The sequence below is a fragment of the Rattus norvegicus genome, chromosome 13 (assembly GCF_036323735.1).
Source record: "Rattus norvegicus strain BN/NHsdMcwi chromosome 13, GRCr8, whole genome shotgun sequence".
Classification (NCBI taxonomy): domain Eukaryota; kingdom Metazoa; phylum Chordata; class Mammalia; order Rodentia; family Muridae; genus Rattus; species Rattus norvegicus.
The window spans coordinates 73,204,240-73,218,090 of NC_086031.1; the positions used below are offsets into that span (position 1 = coordinate 73,204,240).

At 42.1% G+C, this 13,851-nt stretch overlaps 1 protein-coding gene and 1 non-coding gene across 6 annotated transcripts in view; both read left to right on the forward strand.

Annotated features, from left to right (window-relative positions):
* Positions 1–13,851, forward strand: part of Astn1 (astrotactin 1) — a 318,149-nt gene that overhangs the window by 133,486 nt on the left and 170,812 nt on the right. For all 5 annotated transcript variants that reach the window (XM_039090767.2, XM_039090768.2, XM_039090769.2 and 2 more), the window contains exons 3-5: positions 8,746–9,139; positions 10,922–11,068; positions 12,028–12,135. In XM_039090767.2, coding sequence (XP_038946695.1) covers positions 8,746–9,139; positions 10,922–11,068; positions 12,028–12,135 — 649 coding nt within the window. The remainder of the gene's footprint in view (positions 1–8,745; positions 9,140–10,921; positions 11,069–12,027; positions 12,136–13,851) is intronic.
* Mir488 (microRNA 488) lies at positions 12,302–12,380 on the forward strand. The gene has a single exon (NR_032299.1). It is a non-coding gene; the product is annotated as a microRNA 488 (primary transcript).

A 13,851-nucleotide genomic window follows, 5' to 3' on the forward strand; every position in this document is an offset into this window, starting at 1 on the left:
ACTTGTTCAATAATTCCATTAATGTTTGGTCCTAATGGGGCAGATTATTATCACAATTTTATTTCATCAAGATTGCCTACTGCAAGAAAACAAGGTGGAAAGAGGAAAGGAGCTTAGCCAAAGACAGGCATTGGGCATTAGCCAGGTGGAGATGTTTATTTATTGGCTTCATGCTTGGCTAGTGAAGTTTTGAAGGACTGGTGTTCATAGCCCAGGGAGAAAGTCTGTCTCATGTTGTTGTGTTCATGGGCTGCTGAGACAGCGACCTGGGGTGCTTTTGTTTCTACGTGGATCCGTTAGTCTCCTAGCTTGGCTGTCACGCATAATACACACATTTACGCATGGCTGTGCACACATAGCTCCAAAATAGGTTCTATGAAGATCTGTCCTTTTAATACCTAACGCTGATGAGGGGGTCACATCCAGGACATCTGCCTCTATTGCTTCATCTTTCATAGAACTTTTGAGTTTAAACCCAGAGGGATGCGAGCATCCAAGCTCTGCCTGATTCCTCACTGCCCTTCTAGAGATCTAGGCCATTTATTGGAATGAAAGAAGCCACTGAGGTGGACTTGGACCTAAAAACACACTAATGGCAAACCACTGCTTTGTCATCCTGTTCCACTCAGCACCGCTCAACCTTAGCATTCTCATTAAGGCAAAGAGAGGTAACTGAAGCCATTAAGAATCAGAATGCAGTTTAAGAAGAAATGCATCCCCCTGTGTTGCAGTGGGGACAGAAAAGTCAGGGGTCTGAGTCAAGAAAAAAAAAAAACCCTCAACATCCCAAAACAGCATCTCTAAAAAAAGAATTTGAAGGAGGATAAACCAAAATAGCCCAGGCTGACTTGAGCAAGCTTGCCTCCAGCCACTGTCCCTGTTGACTCTAGGCTCTCATTAGATGAAACACCCGAGTCTCAGAGAGGAGTTAAAAACACTCCAGATTCAAAAGGAAAGACAGTGATCAAAGCTAACTGTCTTGAAACTTTTAGGTGTAGGAAATGCAAAATGAAGTAAATATGTAAGAAAATATAGCACTGAGTTACCTTAGAGAAAATCTGCTGATAATCACACTAGATTTCAGGGGCCCTAAGAATCACCCTGTCAACCTAGAAGGTTCTTCATGTCAGAATTGGTCTTACGTCTGTAGAAAGTCGCTGTTCACTCTATCTTGACCAGGCAAATAACATTTTAATGAGACAGGATCATAGGAACGTTCCATTTCTTCTCTAAGCACTGGATTCATGGGATTAGGGGTGTGAAAGGGGGAGTCTGGAGGTCTCAGGGCGGCAGGCACCAGCAAAAGCATGCTCCACTGAGAGGCTAACCAAGTGTGGTGAGGCTATCTCCTGCTAGGGAGTTGTGCAATTCATGTCAGAAGACTCAGAACACATATTGTGGCCCCTTAATTAATATGGTGGCCCATGGCAACTGGAAAGCATTTCCACAAGATTAAAAGCTTCAGAAAGCCCCCAAGAGAAGATGATGTTCTTAATAACATATAAATTGAACTTGCTACTTAATATGTTTGAAGCATTTCACTTGTCTTCCACTTAGGAAGGAAATAGGCAAGGGATAATGGATTTCTTTTCACCAACCACCACATAAGAGAAAAATCTGTCAGAGAAGATAACCAAAGGATTTTCTTCCTAGTTTGGATGGCTTCCTCTGCCAGAAAAAGGAGTCTCAAGGTCAAGAATATGTTACCACAATCTTGATGGCATTATTTAACTTCAAAGATCTGCCTGTACCTTTAGGAAGGGAGATGTCCTTCTATCAGAGCTAAATGGAGTTGATGGTTGCTTCTGAATCAACGCTATTATGTCTTTGGTCTGTGGTTTTGGCTTAATGGGCAGGAAGATTTGACCATATTCTTCCTACCTTTGCCCTAATAGCTTAGCATTATTTTCAGTTTGGCATGGCTCATGGTTACAATCATCAACAGGTGATAACAAGAATTGCTACATTTCCTTCAGTTACCTTGTGCTGTAGAGGAAGACCTGTGTTAGGTTCAATGAGGTCATGAAGTTTGCAGAAAGTTGTGCAGTTGGGCAGAATTGTTACTTCATTGGGAACTACATTAGTTCCTTTTCCTATTGCTGTTATCAAATACCTGACAAGAAGCAACTTAAAGAAAGAAGGCTTCTTTTTGCTTATATTTCAAGTGGTACAGTCCCTATGGTAGAGAAATCATGGTAGCAAAAGCTTGAAACAAGTCATCACAAACAGGAAGCAGGGAATGTGGGGGTTATTAGCGCTTAGCTTGCATCCCCAGATCATGGGGTGGTGCCATTTATATTCAGGTTTGGGTTTCCTTCTCCAGTTAAACATTTCTGGTAACACCCTCATAGATACACACAGAGCTGTGTTTCTGTGGTGATTCTAAATCCAGTCAAGTCAACAAATTAGTTTAATTGTCACAGAGATCTTCAAGCTAGTAATTTAGGCCAGTTTTCTAATGGACTTACAAATCACAAGGTCAGAAAGGCCTTGAAGCATCTGTCTGTCTGTCTGTCTGTCTGTCTGTCTGTCTGTCTGTCATTTCCATAACATGTACTTGTTTATTATCTCACTACTCTATTAATCATTTGTCTGTCTCTCTGTTATCTATGTCATTAATTGTTTTTTTTTCAGGGCAATCTGTTTGTGAACTAGAATGTTCCATAATGGGTTTGTTGAGGTTTTCCTTTATGTCTGCTTTCTGGAAGCAGATCTAAGTTATTTTGCCATATATGACTCTTGTCCCTGATCTTTGGGCATTCTTAAAAACAATTAAGAAACCAAGTGTGCCTATTTAATTCTTATTTTTCACTACTCTTTAATTCGCTTAGGGATGTGATTTTGAATTCTGTGTGTCCAATTGCCCCAAGGGATAATTAATGATGTCTCAAATTCACTCTACTGCTACTCCTCCACTGGACTTTGAAATGCTAGCTGATTGATTGGCCACAGTCTCTTGACAGATGGTCACTCGAAACAAAATCTGAGCTTTCCCACTTTTCTGCCAATGTTTCACACAGCCCAGGTGATGCTCTAAAGTTCTGTGGCATTTAATAAATCCAGTCTCTGTTATTCTATGATTTATTGGTCATGTGACACTGATAAGGGGAGGGTTTCACTGGCCTCCAGGTTACTCCATTTTTACACAACATTTATTCACCAAGTGCTGTTCCTTTTGTTCTAAAAAGCACTAGCTGTTCTAGCACTAATAATCAGAGTGGCTTTCTTTTATGCTTGCATTTACTTTTGTTCTTTGATTTTGTTCCGTGACTAGGATGTAAACACCATTAGATTAGGAACCCTAGCTGTATTGTTTCCGTAACAGTAATAACAGAAACCACTAGAAACACACATCCCTAGTGCAGGTCTGCCAAACATTCATTGAATGGCTTAATAACAAATAAATTAGCCTCATAAGTAATGGGCTTGTATTAGTTTAGCTTGTAGGCATATAGATGGCTATAATACAGTAAATTCAAAAATGATGAGCCCTGTCTTCCTCTCTCTCTCTCCCTTCCTCCCTCCCTCCCTCCCTCCCTCCCTCTTTCTCTCCCTCCCTGGCCCCTCCCTCTTTTCCTCCCTCCTTTCTTTTCCTCTATTCTTTCCTTCCATTCTACAACCAGTTATTGACTTTCTGCTTTATGCCAGGTACTAAAATCAACTCTTGAGCTATAAGAGATATGTCAGACATGACCCCGACTTTCATTAAGACTATAGTCTATTAGAAGAGATGGAAAAGCCAGTCAAAAGCAGAAGTACTTGTGGTTAGTGTGGAAGGGTCTATGCTCTGGGCACGGAGGCTGAAGAGGAGTCCATGGAAACCAGAAGGCTGAACTAATGCTTTTAGAGTCAGCTAAAATGGGAGGCATGACCCAGGACCTAGGGTGAGCACACAGGGGGTCTTGTGGGTGAAGCAGGGGATTAGAATGAACATAAAAAGGAGATTTGACTAAAATTTCACTGACCCTGGGAAATAACTGTCAATGTTACAGAAAACACTGTTACATAAAAAATTATGAAATATACAAATTATCTGACAAGCTCCATGTTCCTCTCTCTTCAGTGAGTAGCATAAATGTCAATTTCATAATAAAATAAAGGTTGTTTTCATTTGTTTGATCCCTATTAAAGCCAGTAGAAATGATTTATTGATTTTTAAAAGAAAAATATGTTTTAAAATGCCACTTTTTTTTACAAGATATTTGTGAATAGATGTGGAGTCCTCATATACTTCCAGTCCAATTGTACTTACAAAATGTTAACAGTTTTGAAAAATCAATAAAATGGTCAGAAAATTCATGCAAAGATGAATAAAGAGCAAATAATGCTATAACATGAAGTCAGTTGTTACTTATTTTTAATGTTCAAAGTCTGAAGCTTATTGCTCATCACCAGAATATAGATGCGTCTTCATGTTTTGTTTTGGGTTTTCAATGCCATAAAGCATGAAGCTAACACAAATATACTCTAAACAGAGCGAAGAAGTCCAGAAACACAAAACCAGCCAAGACTTGCCAAGAACTTCTATACTTTCCCTGAAGTCAGATTGGCCAGTGTGTTCTTGCCAAGACTGTAAGCAGAGTCTATTGGGACTCAGATGGCAGAAGGAGTTTGTTCCTCTCAACAAACTTCCATTTGCAGATAAGATAATACCTTCATCTTGCCTTTCTTCCTTGTTTGGTTAACAAGAAGTCTCCAGGTGCCCTTGACCTAAGGTTTGATCCACTGCCATATCCTACCTCTTTAGAGTCTTTGAAAGAAATATCCTAAGACATCTGTGACTTTCATTTGTAAACTTTTCTATGAAGGTAGGGGAGCTAAAAATAATAGGTAGTCAAGTGAACTGGGCTTGTATGAGAATATAATTGTAGCCAAATATCCCAATGGATTTCCAAGATCTCATTGTATAGGGAGAGTTTATTTAGCTTCCTAGACATGTGCCCTAATTCAGATATAAAAATGGGTCTTTTTATTACGTGGGGCTTTTTACTTTGCTTGGTATCTGATCATTGAATAGATCATGTATTTCAAAAAAACGTATACATAGTGAGCTTATTATCATCACCAAATCTCATTTTAGAAAACATAACATATAAATATTATATAACATTTCATCGTACATCTTATTGTTTTTATAATAATCCACTATCAATGAGTAAGTCACAGCAAAGTGTTAAGACACCTATTACCAAGTTGTGTTATGGGAGCAAAGAAACTTTAGAAGAACTTGAGTCCTGATAATGCTTTCCCCTATGCCTGAGGTAAATTGCCCCTGCTGGCTGGTAATAAGGACTGTTTGCCAAGCAACTACTGAGAACCCAGATACAAGATTATTAGGCAGAAACACAAATAAACAAGCCCATACCTCTACTAGAGGTCCAATTACTAGAGACCTGAGGCCCTCAAAAGTCACTGCCTCTCAGCAGAGAAAACATTCTATTGAAGTAACACCAGAGACACTAAATATACAGATTAGCCAAATAAAACCTTGTTTTCTAGCTTTTTATAGGCTCTATGTTTTTAATAAACAAACATAAGACATCTTCAGTTGAATGTCTGGACTGTATTATATAGCAAGTTAATTGTATAGGACGCTAAGAAAATGACCCCAGGAGAAGTGAAGGTTCTAAAAGTCACCCACGGAGCTCCACCACTCTTTTAACTTCTCTGGACACATTGGGCTGCTCATCAGACAAGGGGGTTAAACCTAGAGATTTTCAATGTGCGCTAAGCTGAAAGAGAACATGCATTTCTATGTTAAAATTCATCTAAAATTTAGGACCTAACGGCACCTTGCTGACATTTTTAAACCTGAAGAAGATAAAATGTGAGAGAGGTATGGGGTTGTTGTTTATTTGTGTTCCTACCAAATAATCTTGTATCTGGGTTCTCAGTAGTTGCTTGGGAAATAGTTCTTTGCTATGATGATGGCCCTCCAACATCTGGTCAGCTAGATGTGTTCATTGGCTAGTTTCTTCTTTGAATTTGTGAAGTTAGGATGGATCTACATACAAGCATCCTCATGTAAACATTTTGTGCTTTGAATGTGGGAAGAGCGGGAGAGTGCTTCGGTTTCTATGAGCAATACTCATCATGGTGAGGGAAGCCTAGTGGTCTACAGGTTCTGGGGTTGTAGTCTGGGGGAGATGTAATCCACGGAGATGTCTTAGTAGACACAGTGTGTGCTGTGCAAGCATGAGGACCTGAGTTCATCAATAGCGCACAGATGATATTCAGGCACTGTGGTTCACTGTGGTGAGTCTCTAACTGGACACGACACAGGGCAGGGCAGAGACAGGAGACTCCTGGTTAGCTGGCCAGACATTCCAGAGGTAGACCCTATTTCAAAAATAAGTTGACTACCAATAAAGGAAGACCCAACATTGACTTCTGGCCTCTTCACATGCTTGCTCCCATCTACACACCCTGTCCCCTCCAAAGAAAGAACAAAGGCTCTGAAATTTGTCAGTAGGGTTCCACTACAGTCTTTCTAAATTTGCATATTACATGACCTTGGACAAATTATGTAATTTCCATGCCTCGTTTTTTTTTTGAAACAGCAGTGGGGATATTCTTAGAGTTAAATCTTTAAGCATTGCGAACAATCATCTAATACATAGTAAAAACACCCATTAATGAACAGCTGGTATTGTTTTATTATTGAGTGATATGGGCAATGAATCTATGGGCTGGATTTCACTGTAACTCTGTTGTGACTATCTGTATGCAGAATTAGTAAGGAAGGGTGGAGGGGCTCCTCTGGAGCCCTGTGTGAGCTAGAAAGATGGTGTTCAAACCATTCCTCGGGGATTGATGTTTATGTTGCTGTTACAGCTCTTTGGGGAATAAAATTACCTCTGGCTTTCAGTGGCCTAATTCAATGTCTGACAACTTCTCTCAGTTGGGAAGTTATTCCTTCTGTGTGGCTTAATTACCTATTGTTGCAGCTTTAGTTTGGGGTGAGAGAAAGGATAGCCCATCTACTCTGCCATGAAGATGATTGACGGCTTTGCGGAAAGCTCTTGGGTCGTATTTAGATGCTCACTGTCCGTGGATTAGCTCAGGGCTTGGTTCTATACCATCAACTGTGGTGTCCTGTGGGCAGGGTTCAGCTCTGTGTCTGAGAGTCCTCAATATGGACTGCAGGGGAGGTAGCAGTTAAGAGGACCTAGAATACTTGATTTTATACTTCTACCCTATGCAACCAGAATGTGTTTGCTATCTCTGTACCTGCCTGAGAGGCTGCATCAGAAGAATAAAGTAAGAAAGACTTGAAAAGCAGAAAGTTAAGTTATGGCTTAGTATGTCACTTACCAGCTGCCTATACTGTGTGCTGCTCTGCGTCCTTGTGTAGCCTGTTTGAGCATAGTATTGTGTGTATGTGTACTTGTTTGCATATATGTGTGCATGTGTCCTTTTCTCACAAAGATGGTGGCAAATGGAGGGATAGCCAGGAGGATTTACTAGGAGACTATATTTATAAATCCAGAATATAATCATTGTGACACTGGGGAAATAAGGAAGAGACCTTTAAATTTATTTGCAGAAATATTCTTGATTCATCGTCACAGGTAGGGCTCCATGAGAAATGACAGGAACTTTTAACTCTACAATATACAGTAGGTTGGCAGTGGCTTGAGCCAAGGTTAGGAGGAGAACCATTTGGCACACCTTGACCTAGTGAAATGGATTTAAAGGGATATTGGCCAAAATAAAGGGGTGAGGTTGACTGTGCACCAGAAGGTTTATGCCCCTGGAGTACTGTAGAGGAAGGAGCATAGAAGGCTCTCTTCACCTCGCCAACCCCTTGAGCTTGTCGGGGCCAGTTGTTCAGCCTCACTGAACACTTATCCTTATCTGCAGCAGACAGCTGGTGCTGTCCTGACTTGTAAGAACTGGCCTCTGAGGTGTTGGCCCTTGCATTGTTGACGGTTCAGCAGGAAACTCCTCCATCAGCCTTACTCTAAGTTATGGTATCAGTCCTTTCCTCAAAGGAAACTGAGTCCCCGCCACCCAAGGTATGAGTGGACAGTGGGATTTCTTCACACACTTGCTACTCAACTCTGATGGATGTAAATGGGTTGATGGTTTTTCCTGCTGGGCCAGTTATTCTGATGGAGACAACTGGGCAGATCCTTGATGGTGTGTGATGTATTGGGCTGGGCACTTTCCATCATTACTTATCCTGATACTTAGCAACCACCATAGGCAGTTAGCTGGCAACTTCTCTATTTTACAGACAAGAAACCTGAGTTTTGGAACTGAGAGGACTCATTGATTTGTGGAGCCAGTGTTAGGCTCCATCTAAGATTGATTGTTTAGATATGAGATAAGGCTCGATGCCACCTCATGCTGGCTGCTAAAAAGAAAGCCCCAAAGCAGCTTTATGTGTACCACGTTTGCCTTAAACAAACCCTCTCTCTGAATTCTGCAACTGAAAACCTCAAATCCCAATCCTCCCCACCCTCTATCTCAAATATTTGCTAAACCAGCAGCAACTGGATTTCTTGAAACGATGCCCTAACCACATCTTCTCATTTTTCTCCACTGTTAAGCACCAGTGTCTGCAGAGTGTCCCTTAGTTGCTGAGTGATGGATGCTTCCTATAGTGCTCAGTACATTTGAATGCATGAATTAATGAATGAGTGATGAATGGAGTTAGCAGACGGACCCATGACACTGTGGGGAGAGCTTACCTTTCTTTGCATTGCATCTGTGCAAACATCTGATGTCCTGTCTTTCCAGGGTGGCATGATAGCTCTGTTGCTATCCATCTTGTGCCTGGTGATGATCCTGTACACTCGCAGGCGCTGGTGCAAACGTCGCCGGGTTCCCCAGCCCCAGAAGAGTGCCAGTGCAGAGGCAGCCAATGAGATCCACTATATCCCATCTGTGCTAATTGGAGGCCATGGGCGGGAAAGCTTGCGCAATGCCCGTGTGCAGGGCCACAACTCCAGTGGCACTCTGAGCATCCGGGAGACACCCATCCTGGATGGCTATGAGTATGACATCACAGACCTGCGTCACCACCTGCAGAGGGAGTGCATGAATGGAGGGGAGGACTTTGCCAGTCAGGTCACACGCACTTTGGACTCCCTACAGGGCTGCAATGAGAAGTCTGGGATGGACCTCACACCAGGTAGGAATGGAAGAAGAGACGGACCTATTTCTTTCTGCTCATGGTGACAAAGAATAAATAGGGGTAGCCAACAGCTGTTACACAGCAAGATGTACCAATGCCTTTCCTTGGGTGGACAAAATAACCTGTTTCATAGTCTCCACCCCAACTGACGTGCTATTAGTGCTATTACGTTCCTGGGAGAAAGAAAGTTGTCTTTAAGAATATGATCCCTGGTATGTTGCCTGTGCTCAAGTGGAGAGAGAGAGAGGAGAGAGAGAGAGAGAGAGAGAGAGAGAGAGAGAGAGAGAGAGAGAGAGATGCACAGCACCATTAGGATATAAAGGTGGGATGGGGAAGTGTGTAAGAGAATATAGGAGGGGTAAAAATGGGTGAGTCTGATCAAAATACATTGTATACATTTATAAAAATCTCAGACTTAAAAAAAGTTTAAAAAGCCATCTCCTTCGAAAACTGTACTGAGTTTCTAATCCATAAAAGAAGAAGCAAAGTGTAAAATGGAACTATTTCTACTTCTACCCTGAGAGATGCCTTTACACGCAGTCGAAGTGTCTTAGAGTCTCTTTGTGCAGCCCTCTAGGAAGTAAGGAGGCAGCATGGGAAACTGACCTGGCTTGACTTGTTCGTATATCATGTACTTGCACAGGCAACTTAAGTTTTTAGTGATGTGGAGGATCCTCAGCTTTCTGCTTTTCATTTGGTTACTTCTTGTCTTGGTTTGGTTTGGTTTGGTTTTCTCTCCATCTCCGAAGATGTGGGTCTTGGGTCTTTTAATGGCATTTTCTAGCCCCTAATTCAGTGGTCTCTACACAGGATGCGTTTTTTCCCCCAAATAAAAGGAAAGAATACAATCAAAGCATCAGATCTTAGATGGTAGCTATATCTATCAAGAGAGTGGATAGGACAACTTTGGCCCTAACCCAGCAGAACAAGATCAGGGTCAAAAACACGCAGAGAGGGAAGATCTGTTCTTTTAAGATAGCCCACCTCCTTCCCTTTCAAACTGCTCTGAATAAGTACTCTTAAAAGACGCCATCTCAACATGGTCCTCAAGATACTGCTTGGAACCTCCTTTGAAGGAAGACACAGTCAATACTGCATGCTGTTAAAGATGCACAGGCTTTCGGCGAGACTGCAAAAGGTGAAAACATATCAGGAAATGGAAATTCTGTTTAGCATCCGGAAGATGACCTGTATCAATAATCATTTCCTAATACAATTTAATGTTTGAGAACTTTCGACTCTCAGAGTAGGAAGGAGGATCCTCCAACAGGCATCATACTCCATATGGCATCAAGGCCATGGAATGGACATATGGTACTTGGGGGTTCAATCCCAAACTTCTGTAGGGAACAGACAGATTGCACAAACGCATGCAGTGGCTAGAGTTCAGTCAGCAGCGAACGGCGGAGTCTGTGATGAAAGACAGGCCACATTCTGTCTGAATGCGCATAGATTCTATTTCTGCTAAAACCCAGTGCTGTCCAGAAGGAAAAACCCCGCATTCTGCGCTTAGCCAAAGGCTGGCGAGCAGTGGCATTATCAATACGGAATTAGCTAAATTGGATTTTCGATAGTAATCCTCTTACTTCACTCCTCCAGCAACATTGTAGCCCCTAGAAAGCAGAAAGGAATGTCTTGGTTTAAACTGGCCTCTCTATGTGTTCCTCATTTCAATAATCAGGGCCCATCTATTCTCCTCAGGCAGGTTTTCTCACTTCCCTTCATGCTTCACCTTTTCTCTTGTGTTTTTTTTTCTTTTCCTGACTTTTCTGTATCTAGGAAGTGACAATGCCAAGCTTTCTCTGATGAACAAGTATAAAGATAATATCATAGCCACAAGCCCCGTGGATTCCAACCACCAGCAAGCCACTCTGCTCTCCCACACCTCCAGCAGCCAGAGAAAGAGGATCAACAATAAGGCAAGAGGTACCCATGTCTAGTTCTAAGTTGCACAGATGAGTTCCAGAATGTGGGTAGAGGCGGGGCCGTTAAACTGACTGCGTACACTGTGACACATAGCCACCAATGTACATGTCTGGCACAACCTTCAGGAGGCCAGGTAGATGCTACCTTGCCCCCAAATTTAAGATTAAAAACCCTTTGATCAAGTGTTGTCACGGGCATGAATGAACTAGCTGAACAAGTGTGCAAAGATGTGTGTAAATGACTGCTTATCACATTTAAACAAGCTAAAAATTGGAAATGGTGCAAATGCCTACCCACAGGGGAATTAGATGACTGGCACATCTGCCTGATGTCCAGCGATTTACCATGATCATATAGATCTTTATTTGTTAATATGGAAAGTTGCCCACCTATTTAATGAGGAAAATGAGATTATAATGAGGGAGGGTATGGCTTAATTCCATTTACCTGTTTCAGTATCAGAAAAGGACATAGGGTATATATATCAAATAATAGAATAATTTGCCTCTGTTTTAGAGGGGTTGCAGGACATGCACCCTGCACGCATGGCTGTCTACCTTATTTATTCTTTTTGTATATATTGAATCAGAAAAAACTGAGAAGTATGTCTTTTCTGCCCTGATGTATTTCTGGTCTCCTATCGGGCAGGATGGAACATTTCCCTTTCTTTTTTCTCCATCCCTTCCCACCTCTGGAAGTCCTCTCTGAGGAAGTAGATGCCAGACAAGTCCCTCATCACAGAACCATGTTCTCTGTAGGGATTGGAGCACTCTCAGTTACTCTGGTAAATATCTGCTTCTTCAACAAGCCTGGGTATCAAGAAGTCCTAGTCCCTCAGCTGCCTCTCCCAGACTGTCTGTCAACTACTCTCATATTTATTGACTTCCCAATTAGGCTCATCTTATCATTCTGCATCGTGTAAAGTGAAAATGTCTACTCTGATTCTCTATTCATTTCAGCTGGTTCTGCCTTCTTGAACCCTGAAGGGGACTCCAGCACGGAGGCAGAAAATGACCCACAGCTGACCTTTTACACCGACCCCTCTCGGAGCCGGAGGCGCAGTCGAGGTAGGGATGGTGGGAAGGTGTGTAAGTGGGGAGCAGGTGGGAAAGGCAGGGTCCACAGCGGGTTCTGTGGACTGGAGCCAACTTCAGCAGGAGGAATGCTTGGATCTCAGCTGGTGCTTTCTCCCAGGAAGAATGGAGAGCCTAGGGTTCGTTCGGTAAGAGTGAGAATCCTCTCTCCCAGATAATGGCACTCTCAAACAAGTTTCTACATTGTTTGAAAGGCTGTTTCTTGGTCAGAAGACTCTCAATTTCTTCTGGAACACTCAGCAGGCATGATTTACTGTTCAGATGAATAAAGTAGATGGGGTTTGATCGATGAATAATATATGTACTCGTCATCAATTCAGCTGCACTGGCCTTGAGATTGAGTTAGACTGGGATAGGAGGGCATGGTCAGTAAGAATCATCAAGGAGCTGAGGATAACATAGTTTTCTTTGGCCTTTAAGTCTTTACTCAGTAGAATCTTGAGACCTAAACCTCCAGACCCTTCCCTTCTCCTGCCACAGTTCAAGCTAATTTGTTCTCCACACTGACACATCTGTCCTTTGCAGCGTCTGCATGTACTGCTGCAGGATCATCCTTGGTGAAGTCACAGACTTCAGCCATGACTCCTGCTACCGTAGATGACACCATCTCTGATCTTCCTGGTGTTGACATTGCCTCTGAGCGTGTTCTACCGCCAAACACCAGTGAGCTTGTGGTGTTGTGTAAGGTGTACACTCTCTGAGCATTCATTCTCACAGAATGAATGACTTGTCAATAACCCATACAGAAGGCTTCTGTGAGGATTCCTTTATTTATTTCAGCAACTACTAAAGTATTATGAAATCCTCATTGCCACTGCAAGGTCTTCCTAATAATAGTCTATAGGTCTTACAGAGCCTGTCTTGGGATATACTAAACAGACTCTCGCAAGGCATTGTGGAGGATATCTGAATGGCATCAACTGTGTCACCTTCATATAAACATAACTGGGTAGCATTTCCAAAGGGTCCCTCACCAGTGGCGTTTTTTTCCTCACTCATGTTGGCTGAGTCCTACCTCCGCTCAAATTCTCTTCATACAGAATTTATTCTTCCCAGCAACTCCAAGAAGGAAGATATTTTCATCCTGTACTCCAGTGTCTGCAGGCTTCTCGGTTTGTAGCATTTGAGTTTTCCTTGCCATTTTTTTTCCTGATGAGCCAGTGGGGCTCTTAATTGCATAACTGTAGAGTCTCATTTTTCCTGACATTAGAATGTGGGTGACAGTACCCTCCTCTCCCTCGATGCTCAAAATATTTAATAGAACAAATACACGATCTAGGCTGTATCAAAGCAGGTTGTGTCTTGTTTTAATAAAGTCTTATTTGAGAAAGCCCCTGGTGATGGGTTTAGTTAGTTACTTTCCAGCACGACATGATTTGTTTTTCTAAATTCCAAGTCCCAGTAATGCATCAGCTGTCTCTGGCTGTTAACTAAACTGTAAGCGCTTGGAGGTGGGGCATTCCTATAATTATTTTTTCGAAGTGCCTACCAAAGGATTTTTCCTATAATATATATGTGTGAGTGTCTGCTTAATTGGACTGGGTACATCAATTAGACCTGGGAAAGCATCTTCCAACCTAGCTTCTATGGGTTAGCCTCTATGATAGGTAGTGGAAACATGAAAACGTGGCACAATGATAAGGCTTTATTTAACAATGTAAATAAACAAAACAAGCACTCAGAAGCGAT